General features: G+C 40.4%; 2 protein-coding genes across 5 annotated transcripts in view; one reads left to right on the top strand and one right to left on the bottom strand.

The window, feature by feature from the left end:
- The window catches only part of LOC116846231, a 106,310-nt gene that overhangs the window by 7,594 nt on the left and 76,339 nt on the right, over positions 1–22,377 (bottom strand). For 2 of the 4 annotated variants that reach the window (XM_032819793.1, XM_032819795.1), the window contains exon 1: positions 14,113–14,321. The exons of the other annotated variants lie outside the window; for them this stretch is intronic. In XM_032819793.1, the coding sequence (XP_032675684.1) occupies positions 14,113–14,252 (140 nt within the window). In that variant the 5' untranslated portion in view covers positions 14,253–14,321. Of the gene's footprint in view, positions 1–14,112; positions 14,322–22,377 lie in introns of those variants that run through there. 4 annotated transcript variants of the gene reach the window in all.
- Positions 5,876–21,761, top strand: LOC116846232 (U8-agatoxin-Ao1a-like). The gene is made up of 3 exons (XM_032819799.1): positions 5,876–6,127; positions 14,013–14,094; positions 19,299–21,761. The coding sequence occupies exons 1-3, from the start codon at positions 6,046–6,048 to the stop codon at positions 19,459–19,461; spliced, it is 327 nt and encodes a 108-aa protein (XP_032675690.1). The 5' UTR covers positions 5,876–6,045; the 3' UTR covers positions 19,462–21,761.

Below are 22,377 nucleotides of genomic sequence, written 5' to 3'. Positions count from 1 at the left end.
GTCACCATTTTCCCAACACTGGGGCAAATAGTGACAAAATGCAAATTTTAGTTTCTATAAAAACCTAGTTATTCCATATGACTTATGGGTCTTATACTTAAGTTTTTCGTATAATTGAAAGTATTATTTTAGTAAAACATCGTTTTAGAAAGATCTTGATAATTTGAAAATATCTTACACGAGGAAGTAAAAAACCCCTCATTATTTGCCCCACTCTCCCTTACATTTTGCATAATTGATTCGCACTCTTAAGTAATTCCGTATCGTCAGGGTGTCTCGAAACTCGCACAAACAGTTCTCGACAAAAATGAGCGATTGACGTGACGTTGCGAGTGTAATGTTGAGAATATATTCTCGTGATACGTATCAACATTGCGAGGAGGTCGTATACCTCGAGGGAGATCCTGTCGGTTGCGCTGAGGCTTGTGTAGCGAGCTGAAATTGCGCTATCCTGATATGTCCTTAGGTAAACGGCGAAAGTTCGCGGGCGCCGTAAAGGCGCCTACAGCGTCGTGATCAAAGTCGGTCTCTGAATAATGGATATTGTCGAACGCGAACATTTCATTATATTTCGCCGTGCGTGGCTTAAACGACAGTCTTGTAGCCTTCTCTCCTCCAAACTTTGCGAATGCAATTTGGAAACTCGGCATCAAAGGCGGGTATTCGACAGAGCGGAGTTTTTAATTCTCATCGCCCCGTCGCTAATACCCTCGACAGCCAAGTGCCTCGTGTACTTTTTTATCTGGAGGAGCACAGGTATACGGAGGACTACGATATTGTTGTTATTATACGAAACCTAAAGTCGATGACGGACTTTGAACTTGATCCTGAATACTTGCGCATCAATTAAAACCACAAACTGATAACTAACGATTAAAACATTTTTATAAATTGAAAGAAAAGATATCTGAAGAATAAAACATGTTTATTCGGTGGTTACTAATAACGCACTTACTCGAATCTAAATTCTTTTATTTAAATAGAGTAAACGATTGCGAAAATATTTTACGAAAATATACACTGTAAAAACCGATGTGTTAAATTTAGCACATTTCATGTGTCCCAAATCATCCACTCTCATTTATGTGTAAATTTAACACAAAACGAATGTGTTAAAAAGTAACACATGGAATAATATGGAAAAAATTAACACAAGAATTTAACACTTGAATACCGTTAGGAATCACAGGTTGTGTTAAATTGACATATTTAATGTGTCAGACATAGATTGTGTCAATTTAACATTTTTATTTCATCAGAACCATAGATTAATACTTCTTTCAAATTAACGTTTCATTTTAGTTAATTTAACATTATACATATTACTTAATTTAACACAAATTATGATTCCTGACGGTATTCAAGTGTTAAATTCTTGTGTTAATTTTTTATATATTATGCGTGTTATTTTTTACCACATTTGTTTTGTATTAAATTTAATATAAATGAGAGTGGATAATTTGGGACACATGAAATGTTAAATTTAACACATCAGCTTTTATAGTGTACATTTATTTTATTTTGGAAACATTTTATACTGATATAAATAAATGTTATTAGTATTTTCACCGAGTAAGTGTTTTCTATTTCTTCTAGATACTTTTCTCTCTTTTCAGTGTATGGGTAAGTTAAAGCAAATTAATTAAAATTTAACCATTACAAAAGTGGAAAGCGTTAAGTACGACGGTTGCGTGTTTCTTGAAAACAATTCAGCTGTCTCAGTATAATCCTGAAGTTGCAAGATATAATTTATTATGTGACTGGATATATCCTTCGTTCTCTCTTTATTATTTTCCGCTGATGTTTCTGGCTTATTCACGAATTAATTTCACCGTTTGCATTTCGATCTCCGCGCATATTTCATCAAATCGCGCCGTAATCTCGCGGAGGAACGGGCGCCCAAAATATCTTTCAGCAAATATTAATCCAAATATTAACCCGAAATCTCCGCGTTGTTCGTTCTGCCCTCAACTGCCATATATTGCACAATGCCAAGAAATTTCCGTGGTTGTCGTGACTTTCAAGCTTGCAGCAATTCACGTCCACTACGACGAGCGTCAGTCTGCTCGCGCGACTGTTATGTGAATAAACTAAATTGCATATTCTATCAAAACAACAACGTATACATGTCGGGTTTGCGACAAACAATATTAAGCGTCGCTAACGAGAAATCGTACGCTCGCGCTCGCGTCGAGACCGCGACAAAATTCATCGCACGTAAAAAACAATTGTAATTACTGCGTGCACTTTGCATTTCTTCTGATCTTTTGGCGATTTCAAGCCGATAATACTGCAATAAAGATGCAGCGCCGCAGATAGTAGCCGTGAGCAGTTACTAAAAATATAATACTGAGGATCTGCGGGCTTCGAATTGAGTTTCAAGGAGACACGTAGATTGCTTTAACGGAATTTGTAGTTGAGGATTATTTATGGTCCGCAAGTGTGAGCAAGGTTCCATGCCGACCTAAGGGAATCCATTAAAGTTTGCCAGGTAGGTAGGAGTGTGCATAATAGTATTCGATCTAAAGTCAGCGCGCAAGTCGCAACGATTGGAGTTGAGATGCGAAAGTGCTTTGTGATTTATTCACGCAAGTCTTGGATCTTACAATTCAGAAGCCACTGTGGCTCCCAAAATGATACCTTTGCATTCGAATTTTCAGCTTTAAGCTCCGACATACGTCGTGAAAGTATCGTATGCTAGTTTTGAGACACCCAGTGTATGTAATATTTCGTTCTAATCTTAATTAGTTGCATTCAGTGCCGATTGTAACAATGTTCGCTGATTGTTATGATCATCCCAGCTGGAGTCTCAGAAAAATAAGGGAGAATTGGGCAAACAAGATTTTATTATCTCTACATTCAGTGACGTGTAATGGAGAAGCGACGGTGAGTTCTACGAAATTGCGGATGAAAGACGAGGAGATTGGACTAATTAACCTGTTGGTGCCCGAGAAGACACATCTACAGACCTAACTCCGATATGTTAACGCTAAAACACTAAAAGCGATTGTTTTTTCGATGTGAGTATTTTATCTTTCAATTTAACCATTCTATATTCCGAAAGTCGAAGTTTCGATCCTACTTTCGATATTCCTACTTTGATATTCTGAAACCTATATCATCGACGAGGTACTATAAAAGACTGTCGGCCTTACGGGCTTTAGCGACCCCGAGAAATCTGACCGTATATTTTTATATTTTACTTTTTCTTATATCCTATATTCTTACTGTTATCATATTTACATCGTCTTGTCTCTTTCTACGTCTGTCAATATGATTTTTTTTTCTACGTCTGTCAATACGATTTCAGCACAATGCTCCGTCCAGTACTACCAGGTATGTAAATATAAAACCGGAATTTTTGTATAGAAAATACACGTTTATTGTATGAAAATGATAAAAAATATTTTATTCGAAGTATTACCCATCGCTAGCTATACATTTTTCCCATCTGTCTGACAATTTGTGGATGCCACGCCAAAAAAACTGTTGCTCTTTTGAGGCAAACCAGTCATCGAGCCATTTTCGTACATTTTCGTAAGAAGTAAAGCGCTGCTTAGCAAGTGCGTGTCCCATCGATGCAAATAAATAGTAATCGGACGGAGTCAAGTCTGGTGAGTAAGCCGCATGCGAAAGTATTTCCCAACTAAACGCCTCAATCGTTTCCTTGACCAGTTTTGCTGTGTGTGATGGTGCATTATCATGAAGCAAAATCACTTTGTGTTGCCTTTTTTTATATTCTGGTCGTTTTTCACGCAAAGCTTGATTCAAATCGATCATTTGTTGTCGGTAGCGTTTAGTATTAACGGTTTGGCCAGGTTTTAGCAGCTCATAATAGATCACACCCTTCTGATCCCACCAAACACAGAGCATTGTCTTCCGTCCATAGCGATTTGGCCTTGCAGTCGATGTCGATGGTTCGCCTGGAGTTACCCATGATCTTTTACGCTTAGGATTCTCAAAATATATCCACTTTTCATCGCCAGTCACAATTCGATGGAGAAATGACTTTCTTTTGTACCTGGCGAGCAGTATTTCGCAAGTGGTTTTTTGGTTTTCCTGCTGTCTTTCATTCAATTCATGTGGAACTCATTTTTCCATCTTCTGGATCTTTCCTATGGCTTTCAAACGTATGGAGACGGCTTCTCGTGTCACATTTAATTGATCCGTGAGTTGTTGTTGCGTTTGAGTGTCATCTTCATCTAACAATGCTTGCAATTCGCTGTCTTCAAACTTTTTCGGTGGTCTTCCACGTTCTTCGTTTCTCACGTCAAAATCGCCACTTTTGAATTTTTTAAACGACTTAATGCACTGTGATTTACCAAGAGCATGTTCACTGTAAGCTTCGACAAGCATTCGATGCGATTCTGCAGCGAGTTTCTTCAAATGGTAACAGAAAATCAATGCCCGCAATCGCAAATCGTAGTTTCCAGGCACAAAATTCGACATGTTCAACGCTATTACAAAGTATGCTGTTGTATGAAACTTGTATTGTTGTGAGTTGAAAATCTTTGTCAGAGATGTCAACGAGCCAATGACGCGGTTTGACGGTAACTACATTGACAGCTACGGCCATCTATGGGCAAATTCCGGTTTCATATTTACAGACCTGGTATATGTCGATGGTGTATTCTTACGAAAAAAATACGAAAAAACTCTCAATTTTGGGTGTAAACATCCAAAAACTGGAGATAAACACCTAAATTTGAGTGTTAACACCCAAAATTGAGGATTTTTTTCGTAAAGGTAGTCACACAAACAGACAGAAGCATCTTTGTGTGAAAAACGGTCGGTATTGTCATCGTTCTTCATTTACCTCCAGGCCCCTCCGGACCCTTTGACAGGGTCGAAAATTTATCCAGGGCTGACAGTCTTTAATAATATTTCGTCGGTGCCTATATCAACCCTCTGCTGAAAACGTGAAGTTACGGAACATATCCAGCAACGTGTGTTTGGAGTCGGATCCGACCCCAATGTTGTCAGCAGAAGATTAAATCCTTTGATTTTATTTAACCTGCTATCTTTGTAGCATTTTGTGCGTTTTCTATCGTATAGAGGCGCTAAGTAGAACTTCAACTTCCATGTGTATCAAACATACACTAATCCTGCAAAAATATAGAAATCTTCAGATGTTAAAAAGTTTAATTTGGAGGTAGAGCTAAAATTTCGACCAGGTGCACCTAAATTTTCAATTTAATCTTCATGAATATGAAGATTACGAGAAAGAAAAATTTAGCTTACTTTTACTGTTTTACAATCGAATTTTATTTGTTTTCACGAACACGAAATGAAAAATCTTCTCTGTAGCCTCCAATTACGAGTGTTGGTCAGCTAGTTGATAGCTTATTGTTGTTTTCGAATTATTTTTATTTATAAAGATTGCTTTTAGAGAGGATAAGAACACGATAGAAACTCGAAATATTACATTCATGAGACCCCACGATACTCCTGACACTTGGCCTACCTCATCGGCAGGGCCAACCGTGTACAAAGGACTCCAAAGGACTCCGAGATCGATAAAGAGAGGAAAATAGAGATATAGGCAGGAAGACAAACAGAGAGAAAGCTCAGGTACCAGTTGCTTCGCAACCAGTTGCTCCTCTCCGAGAGTATCCGCGGTCGCGATCGAGGCTACGCCGAAAACGATCTCATCCCCTACTGTGTCCAAGAGGACACTGCCAACTCCTACACAGACAGACCGACAAACAGACAGAGTCGGACAACCGACAAACGCAAGTGAGAACAACGCGCGAGAGCGTCGCGCTTGATCCCGAAGCTCAAGCTCTGCTTCCATCTATCCTCGTGGGGGCGCATCGCCACGCCTCCCGCGTCTATATAAACTCCACTACCACGGGGAAACCCTCACTCGCACCCCAGTGGTACCCGGTGGTAGTCGAGGGTGGCATTGCTTGCCGAGCGCAGGACGTGCAGGAGCTTTCTCTCTGTCCGTTTGCCGTCTCTTGTCTCCCGCCGCTCTCCCGTCGAGGACCTTCCACCTTCGCACCTGTCGCCGGTTCTGTGGAACACGGACGAGTGAGCCAAGGCATGAGGTCCTGCTTGCTGTGGTTGTCCCTCCTGTTGGTCGTCCTGGCTGACAGGAGCCTTGCCAGTCCTTACTTCGACGAGGGTAAGTTCGCGGATCCCGAGATCATTCCTTTTTCTCGTTTCTCGAGTGTTGATCAGCCGTTGCCGTGGCTTTTCCGCGACGCGATGTTCCGAGAGAACGAGGTCCCGCAGGATCACGAGGGAGAGATCTCGTCCTGATGATTCAGGAAACGTTCTCAGGGCGCTCACGACGGCCCGCCGTCAATCGGTTTCGCGTCTTCGCCGGCTCGCGGCCGCGGTTGTACGCGGGGTTGTTTCACTCGTGCTTGGGAAATTTCGCACGTTCATGAGCAACGTTGTGCGGACGCGACGCATTTTGCGTGCTGTGCGGATGCCGGCTCGGCGAGTGGCTCGGGAGTCCCATTCGCGCGGTTGTGGTACGCGGATGTCTCTTCGTCGCGCGCGATAATCACGATATTCCCCGTTAAAACGGCGCATCAGTGTGTACGCACTGCGCAAAACTCGGGAAGAGAGGACACCCAAGGCTCGCCCTTGACGCCAAATGAAAATTAAAGGGGTTGCTCTTACGCAACCCGTGTTAAAAATCCCGACTCGGTCCCCTACGGGTCGACCCCGGCGCGACCGAGGGACAGGAAGTTCTTTTCGCGTGCAACATACTCTGGATTATTATATAGAAAGTTGGTAACTTTGATTTTTATATAGAAAGATATTATATAGAAAGTTATTTAATTTTGATTTTTTTCTATTACCAAGTTAAATGTGGATAAAAGAAGGAGAAGAAAATGATTGTGCCGCGTTTCTGTATTTTCCAAAAGATTTTTTTTCATTTTTGTTTTTCTCTCATTTTTTTTTAGACGTTGTTGCAGTGTGCAATATATCGCGGCAATAAAAATAGTTCGTGCCTTGCGCAACACATTGTTGACATTGCACATTTTTTGCGCGCTTCTCCGTTTCTAGAGAATCTAAATAATTTCGCGCGCTGATTTAAATCGCGCGTCCTCTCCCTCTCTTTCTCTTTCGAATTAAAAATCCGTGCTTTCGTTCAAGCACGCGTGAAATTCTCTATTAAATTTAGACCATGGTGGATAACGTTCCCTCCATGAAAGGACTTTCCCGTACATAAGCGCGCGATATATGCATATATTATTCTTAAATAAAAATTTCAATATCAGCACACAATGACGAGGACGGCAGCATTGGACCAATGAAGTTTCCCGATTGTTAAAATGCGCCGCGTACCATGGGGAAAGTTTCATTGAAACTAATATCTGCTCCACTCGACTTGAGATTGCTTTAAAATCTCGTTGAACGCACTCCGACGGTATCGATTTTCTTCTCTCGCGTCTTCTACAAACTGAGTCTCTCTCTCTCTCTCTCTTGCTCTAATTTATCTCGAATCATACCGGTAAACGAGAATTATCAATAACGACGAATAAATTTCTTCCGCGAGGCGCACAACAAGCCTCTCGAAAGTTGGCAAACTCTTTGATTAGTGTATCATAATGTATTTAACGTTACCGGAATTAACTGGCAAGACTTTGAGGAAGGAAAGGCTTGAAATTCGCGAACTCTATCGCTTTGCTCGCTGACGCGTTGTAATATCTCGAAATTCGCGCTTAAAGCTGGTAAACCGTTTTCATATTTCATTCACAATCGTGTACTCAACTTAAGAAACCTTTAATTATTAAGAAGGGAAACAGAATATGAGATAGAGGAAGATAGATAGATAGATAGATAGATAGATAGAGAGAGAGAGAGAGAGAGAGAGAGAGAGAGAGAGAGAAATAGATAGAGAAAGAGAGAGAGAATTATCATCAGATGTCGCGTGTATGTAATTGAGTGCGATTCGCGTAACGATGCATGCGTATATAATAGAGGCTATTAGAGAAAGCTAAACAAAAGTATCTCGAGAGAACAGAACAATGGGCAAGAGTTTTTATAGAGGAAGAAAGAAAGAGGGAGAGAGAAGAAATTATTGTTGTCAGATATCGCGTGCGCGATTGAGTGTGGTCGCATAACGCTATATGTGTATTTATCGGCAATATAAATCTATTGAAAGCTAAATAAAAATATCTCGAGAGCGCGGGATAATAAGCAAACGTTTTTATATAAAGGGAGGAAGAGGGAAGAGGGAGAAAAAGAGAGGAAGGCACAATTATTCCATATATCTCCAAACATCGCGTGCGTGTAGTCGAATGCGATTCGCGCAACGATACGCAGAGACAACATTATAATTCTCTCTTTTCATATGAATTCTCTTCAATTTTACCATGTTTCTAGTAATGCAAGAACAAACCATCAGTAAGATCTCCATCTTGCCAAGGAACATATTGAATTTTGCTAGAAACATAGCATGTGTTTAAATGGATACACATATCACACAGTTTCTAGAATGTAAAAAGCACATGTGTGGAGCATAAAAGAATAATAAATTAACGCAGAACGTTAATCTGTTCCTTTCGCTTGCGAAATTCTACAATAATTTTTACCACACACGTGCCAGAAGCAAATTTACTAGGAGCTTTACCGGGAGTCAAATAGTAGATTCGAATTCTCTCTCTATTTTCCACCATCTCATATTCTGTTTCCCTTGTTAACAACTGAAAGTCCCTTAAGCTAATTACGCGGTCGTGAATAATATCTCGTGAGAAGGCGGCGGGACGATAGGCAAGAGTTTTTGTCGAGGGCGAGACTCGACTCGACGTGAGGGAGAATTTCGGCGGATTTTTATGTCGGGACGGATCGCGGCAAACGCCGCGAGTGATTTCGGTCAATGCATGGTCGGACAAGCGGACGATTAGAGTCGCCGCATTTAGTTAAACAGCCACACTCGCACGCAGCTCGAAATTGCAAAATCCGCGGAGATAACAATGGAAACATCATTGCACCGTCTGCATAGCCGGGATTAAAGCCGAGGTCTCGTTATCACTTGCGAAACGAATTAATCGCATACCGTAGTCGAACAATGTGCGCTAAACAATACGCTGACAGCGCGCACTCAAGTGAAGCCAGAAGCTGGACGCGTGCGAATTTGGCTTTTTATTCGACGCGCAACGTCACACCGTCGGATATATTCTGTGAAACGAATCGCCATGCGTTGACGTGGCGTTAACTTTTTCGTGATACGCGCTACAACTGCGTCCGGCATATCGATTCATCGGCGCTCCCTTGCCTCCCCCTTGCTTCCCGGTCGTTTCTGTAAACCGAATGTTTAATTGACGCGTTTATTTGCAGGTTCATACATATGTAGTCAAATAATGATTGAGTCGTGCGCCGGCACTGTGGGAAAATATTTTACTAATTTAACAAAATTCCAGTATCCGCAACAACCGGTTTGTCGGTATGGTGTATTCACCGAATAGATATTATCTTTATTCCTTGGATATTTCTTCTCTCGACGTATTGCCAGCGACAGAAAGGAGATCGATCGAAGTTGCCAAGCAGTTCATCCGTTGCTTCTCGAGCAAAATTCGTCAAAAGTCAAGTAAACTTTCAATTGCGACTGTATGCGAGCGATTGAAAAAGAACTCAACGTCGGGACGTGAAAATTTGGCGCGTGTTATATTAAGATTCTCTCTCTGTCGCAGAATCAACGATGTCGGATCAATAATATGTCGCGTTCTCTCTTCGTTGCGTCGACGAATATTCCCGTCAATTTGATCGACGCCTCTGTCCTGTAGCGAGCACGACGCTATTTCAGACACAATTCAGGTCCAGTTAACGCGGCGAATCGTCGAGCATTAGTTCGCTCTGCTCAGCAGAGGATGATATGGCAAATCATGATGATGATTGTGTAAGAAACAGTCAGCGCTAATGAAACCGTAATCGACTTCGAGCGGGTCATCAGATTAGCGAATTAATTATGTCCACGTTTGATTGTATTCCTTTCGCGGTACGTTGGAATTGTTAATCGATTTCTCGATGTCGCGCAAGGTCGGCCGGGCAAGAAGTCGTTCTTGTGTTTTCTCTATTCTATTCTCTCGAGTTGCTCTCGCAATTCTCGCTTCGATTTTCCGCGCTCCCACATCTCCCGCATCTGCGAATTCGCTAAAGCGAAACAGATCGCCGGATGTTACTTCTGTGAAAATGTTTTTCATAATATTTTATATATTTTACATAATATATTTTACATATCGAGCACCGGTCGGACACGAAAATGTCGCATAATAAATGGATCACTGCGTCGCGAGCACAAACGCGAAAATTATGCATTTTCCTCGGTCGACAGCAAAATAACGGTATTATCTCGCAAACCATAAACTAAAATTTATTCCTCTGTGTTATTCGCCATATTTTATTATCTACCTCGTCAACCGGCGCAATAATATAAAACCTCTGATAGCAACAGCGGAAGAAATACGCGGGTTACGTGCCCTTCGATAGCAAACAGGCGTATTCTTCAGGATTGCAGAACAACAAGCGGAACGTCAGTGGAATTTCAAACAAACGATGGCGATTTGTATATACGACGCGTCTTTCTATCTCCCCCTTCCCCCCTGACCCATCCCTCGTGTTAGTATGCGACTTAAATCTTTGCGATGACGACGATATTGAGGATCGAGATGAGGGAGGATCACATGATTCGATTCCCCGACAGATTCGGGACTTGAAGCAATTCTCTTTGCTGCTAAAATGGACTTTGCTGACTAAACGATACGGAGATGAGTTTTAGGCGCACGGAAAGGAAAGTTAACTGCGACGGCAACAATCGGTGTGTGATTGGTTGAATTAGTTAAATCTCTCTCTGCAACACATAGATACATTGAGAAAAAATATCTAAAAATTAACAAATATTTATTAGATGAATACTATCAACATATTTACTTAAATCAAAATTTTCTTCATTTACCGAGTATTGTTTACGTGATTTAAGTAAATAAAACTCGATAATTAATTTTAAGTATTTAATCATGTTGTGAGACTTGTTATGAGACTATTATAATATCAAAATAAAATTATAATATCATCAAAATTCAATTTATTTATAAAATTCTTTTAACAAAATTATCATTACTTACACATGAAACAATGATCCTTAATTTGAATATATTAATTTTAAATAAACACAATTTGTTTTGCCTACCAATATATATTTAATAAAATATAATTAAATATATCATAAAACTATTTTGTAAATAATAATTTTATAAATAATATTTTGTAAATAATAAGTAAATAATATGATAAGATAAAGTGGCGGAGAGTTTTGCAATGAGAGAAACTCTGCGATAAATTTATGAAATTCCCGACTACTCGTCGCGTGAAATTTGAAGGAATTTATTTTGGGAAGACAGACGACTCAATTTTAATTTATAAAAGCGGGCATTATTGCGAAATTAATATTACGTCTGTACAAATCTCATGCAACGTTACCGTCATGTTAATGGCTAATAAAAGAATGATATTGACCATGAACGCGGGTAATTTTACGATTTCCTGGCGCAGAGCACACCGTAAGAATATTGAAATATCCACGGCATCCCCAGGGTATTCGCGTAAAGGCGGAGAAACTGGAACAGTGGGGCGCGGTGAACGAAAGGGTGACGGTCCTTAGATTACCTTAATCCCGCAGGTCGCTGATGGGAATGTCGACGAGGGGGAAAATGAAAGTAGAAGAAGAATAGCAGATTGCTGTTGTGCGTTTTACGCTACGATTCAGCGAGGCCGATTTCGTTAGGATTATCTCGCGACGATTAATCTACTCGCGGCCGATTGTTCGTTTTCTTTATCTGGTCTCTGTTACGCTATATCTCATTTATCGGCGCGCAAGGTTTGCCCGATTCAATCAGACAGCTGTAATTTAATTCACTACGGTTACTTGTATCGCTACGTTTTCATTTCCCCTTGCCGCGATTGAAATCTTTTCGGAAGAAATATTGGCGGATCGGAAATATTCGAGGCGGACTTGTGGAAATTACTATCTTTCTACGGACTCAATGAAGGAAAATTAGGATGAAGTTTATAAAGCGAGAAGTTTATAAAGCGTGCACACGGAGAAAATATTGTAGTGAAAGTTTTCGTGCTCTGATCGACTATATATTTGTTAAGGCTCCTGGCCCCTCGCATTGTCTGTCTCTTTTTAATGACATCAGAAGCGAGAAAATGCATGCTAAAAATTCTTGCGAAATACATTGAAATAAAAATATATATCCATAAAGTAACACTTGCAATCGATTAAACAAATTTGTAAGATATTCTGTGCACTCCCCTTTTGCTCTAACAATCAATAATTTATTGTAAATTAATCTGAATAGAAATAGGCGAAGAAATAGGTTAAGAAGATGAATTGTATGTCACGTTAATTTACGACAAATTTCTGATTGTTAGAACAAAAGAGGAGTGCACAGAATATCTTACAAATTTGTTTAATCGATTGCAAGTGTTACTTTATAGATATATATTTTTATTTTAACGTATTTCGCAAGAATTTTTAGCATGTATTTTCTCGTTATTAAAAAGAGATAGACAATACGAGGAGCCTTAAAAAGTGTTATATACATGTTTAGCTTTTTGCTACCAAGCAAACTTATTGTTTTTTCAGAACCAGCAGTTTTGTACATATACTTGATTTGTATATCGTGTCTCATTCGCAATTATTTTCTATTTATTTTACTTCTTTCTGCCAGACTATACGCGAGAGTATGAACGATATATTGCGTTAAGTTCACCTGTGGACACTTGGAGAACATTAATTTTCCGGGAAGAAAAAGAAAAACGAACATTTCATTTTATCTGGTCTGACGCAATGCGCTGTTCTACCTACTTCTTCGCGGTGGCGGTAAATCTACCTCATGCAAGTTTCAAGAGATGTGTAACGAAATTTGTGATAATTATCTTAATGGACCCTAGACACAATTTTCTTTCACGCGGGACTACGCCGTAATAAAAACAAAGCAACGCGTTAATAAAAACGCCGACGAGATTGTTAAATATGGATTCCTTGGTTTACATTACACGTCTCGAAGTTAGTTTAGCGCTTTAAAACAGTTTTCAAACCCTGCCGCTACTGAGAGATAAAAAAGGGTGATTTAACTAAAATTATAACTGTTTTTGGCCCGACAGTTTCTACTAGCCTTGACTCGCGAAATGTCGTTCATACGAAGCTCACACAGGAACTTTGTTGTATTCCGAGATATCGTACCGTTCGAGATCGCATGAAATCATTCAGACAATTTTTCATTACAAATCAGGACAAAAATTTTGTTTTGCCGAAAGAGACGACGCGGAAGATATTCGCTTCGATGGTCGAATCAACGAAACGTCGCGTAGCACGTAGAGTTCGTAGTGTCTTTGTTTACATCGCGTTAAGGGTGCATACGGAGAACGCTCTTCTATTTTTATTCTCTTCTCCTCTTCGGCGAGGTGTGCCCTTTAATCTTTCATGAGCATGGATCACGCAAGTGTTTCCGGTCCGAAGCCGTCGTTAGCGATACGTGATGCGAATTACTCGTATGAAAATTTTCCAGACCGAACGAGAAATCAATAAATCAAGAAATAAATTAAAAATTAATGAGCCATTTTTTCTCGAGCAGCTGTTGATTCAGGTTTCCCACGCTTAAACACATCTCCCGGTCGATTATCTATCTTTAACCGTTGGTCTTCGCTTTGGTCGGCCAACTTTTCTTTTTTGTGTCTGGTGTATACTTACAAATAAATAATTTAGAAAGAAATAGGGAGATAGCATATATGATATAAAAAAACATTCGAATAATTACGATAATTCTGTGACAATAAGTCAAACTCGTTCACAGCACTTTTAATCAAACATAATCTCGGTCATAATTCCGCATGATCCAAGATTGCAAGGAATTCGGTTGCAATTTTTACTGTGACGTTTTCTCCGTTAGCGAATTGAGCCGCTAATCGCGAGCGGAGAGTCGGGCGAAACGAAACGGACAAAAATTCATGGATCGTACTAGAATAAAGCGTTCGTTTTACTTTTGCAGAAGACGACGGTCTCCAAGCTGGCGGCGACTCGGATTATACAGACAACGCTCTGGAGAATCTGATGCGCGCAGCGCAGCAGAAGTGAGTGGATTATCTTACTTGTCAATCCCCGGCTTCATTCTCCCCGCCTTTACTGCTCTCCTCAACGAGATCTCCTCCGCGGAAAATACGCGCTCTCCTGCGTCTCTCTCTGCCGTGATTCCTTTTCCGCCGGCCACTTGATTTGACGCAGGATACATTTCACGGACGTCGCGAGGACGATACGGAAGAGCGCGCGCTATCTGAACACTTCACCAGCGAGAGAGCGGGGGAAGATCAGGACGTGATTTTCCGTCTTCCGCCGACGAGACGTTGCGAAACGATGCGTTATCGTCACCGGGTCAAACAAACAAGCAAATGGAATGTCGAATCCAATGACGTATATACATAGACCAAGCATTTCTATACCTCTGTTGTAGCAGCGAGTGAAGCCGGAAGTTGGCAGTTTAAAACAGAATGAGAAAGTTGATTTGCCCCTAGTGCTTTCTTATTCTATAGAAAGAATATGGCCGCTGTCAAGTGCTATATACAGGGTGTCCCGCGTAAGACGTATAAAAAGAAAAATATAAGTAGAACACATAAAAGTGAACAAAAATTGTATAAGTCATTTTTCAAACAACCACGTAAAATTTCGAGATATTAATTAAAATAGTTGGGCATATCAGAGCGCGGCGACGCGGCAGGCGGGACATACGACTCGCCGCGGCCGGCGAAAAAAATAGACGATTGCTCGCGGACCTATCTTATAAGCCAGAGAGGTGGACGTTTGGCATACTGAAATGAGTAGCTCCGTGTGTGCGTTCGTGTACGTGTGCGTTCTTCCATTTTTTTTTTGCCGGCCGCGGCGAGCCATATGTCCCGCCTGCCGCGTCGCCGCGCTCTGATATGCTCAACTATTTTAATTAATATCTCGAAATTTTACGTGGTTGATTGAAAAATGACCTATACAATTTTTGTTCACTTTTATGTGTTCTACTTATATTTTTCTTTTCGTACGTCTTACCCTGTATAATGCAGTGCAGAATTAAAAGAATAAAACCGTATATTTTACTTATCTCGATATAAAATTGATATTCATAATATTTTATGCTGTGTATAAATAATCACAGCAATTACTCTTATCTTGTTCTCATTTTACTTTCACATGAAAAAGGTTAGGTTAGGTTGCTATGATGAGATACAGTTCTTAGATAAGGTTTAGTGCTGTAGATAGTTCCATTTAGTGCTGACGAATTCAGAGTGACGAAAATTCAGAGTGATAAAAATGGACGATTGCTCGCGGACCTATCTTATAAGCCAGAAAGGTGGACGTTTGGCATACTGAAATGAGTAGCTCCGTGTGTGCGTTCGTGTACGTGTGCGTTCTTCCATTTTTTTTTGCCGGCCGCGGCGAGCCATATGTCCTGCCTGCCGCGTCGCCGCGCTCTGATATGCTCAACTATTTTAATTAATATCTCGAAATTTTACGTGGTTGATTGAAAAATGACCTATACAATTTTTGTTCACTTTTATGTGTTCTACTTATATTTTTCTTTTCGTACGTCTTACCCTGTATAATGCAGTGCAGAATTAAAAGAATAAAACCGTATATTTTACTTATCTCGATATAAAATTGATATTCATAATATTTTATGCTGTGTATAAATAATCACAGCAATTGTTCTTATCTTGTTCTCATTTTACTGTCACATGAAAAAGGTTAGGTTAGGTTGCTATGATGAGATACAGTTCTTAGATAAGGTTTAGTGCTGTAAATAGTTCCATTTAGTGCTGACGAATTCAGAGTGACGAAAATTCAGAGTGATAAAAATGGACGATTGCTCGCGGACCTATCTTATAGGCCAGAAAGGTGGACGTTTGGCATACTGAAATGAGTAGCTCCGTGTGTGCGTTCGTGTACGTGTGCGTTCTTCCATTTTTTTTTCGCCGGCCGCGGCGAGCCATATGTCCCGCCTGCCGCGTCGCCGCGCTCTGATATGCTCAACTATTTTAATTAATATCTCGAAATTTTACGTGGTTGATTGAAAAATGACCTATACAATTTTTGTTCACTTTTATGTGTTCTACTTATATTTTTCTTTTCGTACGTCTTACCCTGTATAATGCAGTGCAGAATTAAAAGAATAAAACCGTATATTTTACTTATCTCGATATAAAATTGATATTCATAATATTTTATGCTGTGTATAAATAATCACAGCAATTGTTCTTATCTTGTTCTCATTTTACTGTCACATGAAAAAGGTTAGGTTAGGTTGCTATGATGAGATACAGTTCTTAGATAAGGTTTAGTGCTGTAAATAGTTCCATTTAGTGCTGACGAATTCAGAGTGACGAAAATTCAGAGTGATAAAAATGGACGATTGCTCGCGGACCTATCTTATAGGCCAGAAAGGTGGACGTTTGGCATACTGAAATGAGTAGCTCCGTGTGTGCGTTCGTGTACGTGTGCGTTCTTCCATTTTTTTTTCGCCGGCCGCGGCGAGCCATATGTCCCGCCTGCCGCGTCGCCGCGCTCTGATATGCTCAACTATTTTAATTAATATCTCGAAATTTTACGTGGTTGATTGAAAAATGACCTATACAATTTTTGTTCACTTTTATGTGTTCTACTTATATTTTTCTTTTCGTACGTCTTACCCTGTATAATGCAGTGCAGAATTAAAAGAATAAAACCGTATATTTTACTTATCTCGATATAAAATTGATATTCATAATATTTTATGCTGTGTATAAATAATCACAGCAATTGCTCTTATCCTGTTCTCATTTTACTGTCATATGAAAAAGGTTAGGTTGCTATGACGGGATACAGTTCTTAGATAAGGTTTAGTGCTGTAAATAGTTCCACTTAGTGCTGACGAATTCAGAGTGACGAATGGATCAATCACATTGCTTTATTTAACGTTTTAAAGTATTTACAGTGTTCAACGAACCCTCCTTCTTGACAGTCAATAATATAGAGTGAGAAAGCACTAGGAGCAAATCAACTTTCTCACTCTGTTTTAAACTGCCAACTTCCGGCTTCACTTTGCGGACAGAATGCTTGGTCTATATATATACGTCATTGGTCGAATCTGGCATAATAGGAATTTGAGCTGAAGCACCTGCTGAATAAGCAGAATAAAACGGAAGGATACGCTTCAAAGAGCGCCTCTCGCGCGCAATCCTCGTTCGCAACGTCAAACGGCGAAACTGGCGAGATCGCGGTGACGTTCTTTTTTTGTTTTTGCCTTCTTTCCAAACGCGCGCGCTGGAGATGAAAGGTCCAACTTGTTTTTTATTCATGCAATCCGCGACACTTTCGACGATGCTGAAATTGTGATATAAATTACTGCACAGAGACAGTAAATCTAACGTGTCGAGTATACGATATTGAAAACATTCAGGTACTATAATTTTGGAATCATTATTTTTGCCAATATAAGAGATTTGGGTAGGACCGCATGTATACAATTATGTGCACTGGGCCTTTTAAAGAGATAAACAGACATGCAATAATTTCGCTAATAATATTGTATGGTCTTAGAATACAAAACTTTTGTTGTAACTTTTACTACTCTCGTTTTCTCCGTGTACACAAAATAGTTTTGACGCATTTCAATCACTAAAGCTACAGCGCTCCAACATGTCAAAATTGAGAGACACTACTGACGCATTTGCATATGAACCGGTTATGACAGGAGCCGAAGTGACAGTACAGGATGTATTAATACGTTCTATGCAAGGTCGATTTTCGGTGACTTTCCGTTCACGCCGCGTGAGTCGTATGCTCTCCACGTTATGGAGACTAATAGTTTCGCTTATGATATATGCTTTATAATATTTATAAGATTAATTATCAAGAAAAAGAGTTTAAGATGCATTACAGAACAAAACAAACATTTGTGTCTTAACAAATTATTATCGTAATGCATAGTTTAACACGTTCCCTACTATGCGCGAGTCGTGTGCGTAACATTTTTTAATGATGTTAAAATTAACTTTAAATAAAACATTTTATTTAGATATTGTTAATATTATTGTTTGTGTTATATATTTTTTTATAGTCACATATTGTTTCGATTGAAACATGGTAAACATAAATGTAGCTTGTCAGAACAATCATAATAGAATGTCAGTACTTTTATAGTACGATTTCTTGCTGCTTGCATATCCAACTTTTCAACATTATTTTTATAAAAAAAAGAGAAAAAAGAAAGTCGAAAAAACAGATCGCTACGCCGCAGTGTGCCAAAAAACACATTTAGTGGGCAAAATTCTGCCTACACCACAAATCTGCATCGATTTTGATGAAACTTTTTTTAAAATACTCGTGAATAGTTCTACTATAATGTCTCACTGCTAAAAATTTTGCTTTTTGGCACACTGTGCACCGCGTGGACGACCCACAGTATGATAAATGTACTATACTGCGATATTTAGACAACAATATATGATTTTACAAAGTATTTTATGAAAAATTCTCATTTAATAGCGAAAATTTCAAATGGCTTGAACGTTTAGAGTGGGGCGCACGTACACGGAGAAAAATAACTTGCTGGCCTGGCAAATTTTCTGCTGGTCTAGCAAAATCTTTTCGTTATTATATGGACAGCAAAAAGATTTACTAAGAGTACTAATCATTATTTGCTGAATCTACAAATTATTTTGCTATAAGAACCATGATGGATTTATATAAGTAGTTGCAGTTTTGCTCCGACAGCAAATAAATTTGCTGAGGATACATTATTTTGCATCAATAGCAAATTAAGTAATTCTTAGGACAAATACACTCAATAAATTTTTTCTATTCTGGCGACGAAACTACTTTTGCTCTGATAACGAATAATTTGTAAAATTAGTTACGTCAACTAAATTTTTTTGCTGTCACTACGAATATGCAGTAGCAACGACGATTTTGCTAAAAGAGCAAAATTATTTTTCTCCGTGTGACCCATGCGACATGGGTTAACGTGTTGACATCCCGACTAGTCATTTATTCGAATATTTGAAAGCTCCACTCTCAATGTTGACATCTTGAAGCGCTGCAACTTCAGTGCTCGAAATGCGTCCAAATCGTTTTGCGACTCAGTGTACACACTTTCGGGAGAAGGATGTGCATGTGTGTGTGTGTAAGCACGAAGAGCACGCGCGAGAACGAATTCCTCGAGTCGACGTCACGGTCAGTGTCTTCCAGCCTCACTCCTCTGCGATGTCTCGATGTCTCGAAAAGGCATTCTCTCGATTTCCCTAATCTCGAGTAGACGTACCTCGTTGATATACTTGTTTAGACGGGCCTGCATAAGACGCGGCGGCAACTGCGACCACCGGCCGAAGGACTGCTGCTACAGCTCCAGCTGCCGCTGCAACCTCTGGGGCTCCAATTGCCAGTGCCAACGGATGGGTCTCTTCCAGAAGTGGGGCTAAAGTATCTATCCCCGGCCCAACCCTCCCGCCGCCTATGCCTCCTTCCTTGGTCTTTCCATCTTTGCACCTCGATTGTTGTTTTTTTCCTCCTCTCGTTTTCCCTTCTTGTTCTATCATTCCCCGGGAGCGACTGTCCTCTGACGATGTCCTTCCTCGAGCATACGAATGTTCCTTCCGTATAACTTCACCCAACCGGTGCATCAGTCCCGTGGACATATTTCCGACGACGTCTTCAACGCTTGCGATTTGCATTCTCGACTTAAGACAATGGCCTCGATGATAATACGCTTCGATAATCTCCTCTTCCGCGCGTTTTAGATCCTCTCGATAGAAAGAGAGAGAGAGAGAGAGAGAAAAAAAGAGAGTAAGAGAGAAGAAGAAGGTATACTCTACTATTTGATTATTGCCGATTGTTTATGAAGCGAGAGAAACTCGTTTGAGAAACGTCGACGTTCGGAAAAAATCCCTCTACGATTTCTTTTTCTCTCCGCTTGTGAAGATCTCTTTTCTTTTCCGGCCTCTCGACGCGATCTTTCACGACTACCTCTCTCGCGATATTCGATACCCCAGGATCCGCTGCACCGACCATCTCGGTTAGTGCCCGGCTGACGAATCCTCGTCCCTTCCTGGGTCCCGTGGCTCCGGTTACGGAATGGCAGGAGATGAGAGGAAGTGCGGCCGATTAGCGATTACCGACCTCGGTGCAGCGTGCGATCCTCGCGCCGATTGAGCTGCGATTTCCCGGTGGGAATTGCTCGATCCTCTATTCGTTCGGATCAGTTTCGGTTGATTTTTTTCCCCGAGACACCGTCTTCCCCGAACGCCCTCTCGACTTCTCCTCCCGTCGTCGTTTCGCCCCCGTCGGTGAAGATCGTCGTTGAGCCGGGAGAGCCGAGGAGACGGCGAGCGCAGCGGACCTCGCGAAGGACCTCGGATTCGGGACCGATCGCTCCCTCGTTGCGACGGCTGGCTCGGGGATTTTGCAGATGAGACGTGCGAAGAATGCGACCGTGAAGAGACGTATCGTCGCCATTTCTCTACTTCCACGCTCGGCGCGCCTTTTCCGCGCGCCACGTTCTACCACGTAAACGAAAGCCTCGGGACCGACAGAAAGTAAGTTCTCCGTAAAGTATGTAACGGTGCTCGGCGACCACGAGGTCCCCTCCGTCTGATTCCTCCGAGTGAGTTCAGATAGTACGTGTGAAATATATGTGAATGTGCAATAAAAGCCACGCGTTTACTTCACAACGGCGACATTCTCTCCTCGGAGAATTCGTCATCCGATTTACCGCCTCCCTCCCTCCCTTCCTTCTTCCTGGACACGTTATAAAACTGGAAATTCTGAAACCGATGATATTGATAAAGCATTGTATAGGTGGCGAGAGAATTGTATCAACGAGAACTTTTCGAATGCGAGATCGCACTCCATTCTCGCGCGTCGCATTTTGCCGCCTCCCTTCGACGACTTCGCCGCGCACCTCCAGCAGTCTTTATCTCCAGAGAATCGCAGCTCGACTTCTGTCCGTAGAATAATAATAATAATAATGTCAAGTATCTCTCGTTCTTCCGTGGAGAAGAAACGCGACTCTCCCCGACGAGTCGAGCTCGATTCTCCGCGCACTTCGGCGCTTCGCAGTCCTCCTGCGCGACGGCACGGAAAATTGGCACATTTGGGACGCGCGCGGACAAATTTTCGGAAATTACCGTCCTCTGATTGGAGATACCTCTCTCCGGCCACTTTCGCTAATCAGATCGCCGGTAGATTCCTCTCGACTCGTCAGCCCGTCGAGGACGATTGCGAACAAGTCGATAGAACAATTGAGATCGGTGCGAAGAGAGAAAGAGAGAGAGAGAGAGGGGGGGGAGAAAGATTTCTCTCCCAGTTCTCTGAAGACGAACACGGCGAAATATGTACGCGGAGTAAGAGAATATGAAATTATACGTGTATAGTCGCCGATTAATCAATAGTTGTTATGTGTTTGCGGCGAATTATATTTAAACACAAGGGAAATATATCTTGACGCGGTATACACACACACACACACACACACACGTATACGCACGTACACACACAAATATATATAGACACAGCCCGTAATCTACATTTCTCCGTACAAGTTCTTAAATTTTAAACGTATATATACCTACATATACGCATACGAATTATAAAATAATACTACAATAATAGATGTTATACATTGTATCCGAAGGTGGATGTACACGTACCGATGTATCATGGAAATATATGTATATATATACATATATATATAATATATCATATATGTATATATACATACGGAGAGAGAGTACTCTTTTGTCGCGCGACGAAACCAACGTCCAACGTTTTAACGTTCTAATTTATTTTCAATTGTTCGGGCACAATGCGACCTCCTCAACCAACTCCTTCCGAGTTTGCTAAGTGCATTAATTAATGCGCTTCCGATTTAACTCCTTTAGTAATTATTCAAAGTGACAGTTTTCTCCTTTCTTTAAATAAGCCTACCTAGATTCTTTTCCTTATTGATATTTTCTTCGAATAATTTCGAAAAATACATCTGATTTGTACTTGCTATGAGTTAAAAGAATACAATAAGTTTAAGTAAATAAAAAAAAATTTAATATTTCATCAAGGAACCTTTCTAGGGCAATACCCTTGAGGGATTCTCTTTTTTTATTACTATTTTCCTCGAAGAGAGAATTTTGGAAAATAGAATACAAAATATATTTAATTTGAGTTTTTTGAGTTAAAAAGAAATAAATTAGTTTAAGTAAACAAAAACTAATTTAATATTTCAACTTTTCCGGACATATCACTTATATAAAGGGTTCTTTTCTCCTTATTTTACTCGAAGAATTTTGAAAAGAATGGAATAAGAATATACCTTTTCTTCCTGTATCTAATTTGTGTAATTGCTA

The sequence above is a fragment of the Odontomachus brunneus genome, unplaced genomic scaffold (assembly GCF_010583005.1).
Source record: "Odontomachus brunneus isolate Ranch 3 - 2012 unplaced genomic scaffold, Obru_v1 Obru_scaffold_062, whole genome shotgun sequence".
Taxonomy (NCBI): domain Eukaryota; kingdom Metazoa; phylum Arthropoda; class Insecta; order Hymenoptera; family Formicidae; genus Odontomachus; species Odontomachus brunneus.
Note: the sequence above shows the minus strand (reverse complement) of the source record. Positions and strands in the feature narration are given on the sequence as shown.

Bases quoted from the DNA above. Each gene is read 5' to 3' on its own strand.
- LOC116846232 (XM_032819799.1), top strand. From the start codon at position 6,046: ATGAGGTCCTGCTTGCTGTGGTTGTCCCTCCTGTTGGTCGTCCTGGCT. The intron at 6,128-14,012 runs GTAAGTTCGCGG...TTACTTTTGCAG, and splicing joins CAGTCCTTACTTCGACGAGG to AAGACGACGGTCTCCAAGCT. The intron at 14,095-19,298 runs GTGAGTGGATTA...AATCTCGAGTAG, and splicing joins ATGCGCGCAGCGCAGCAGAA to ACGTACCTCGTTGATATACT.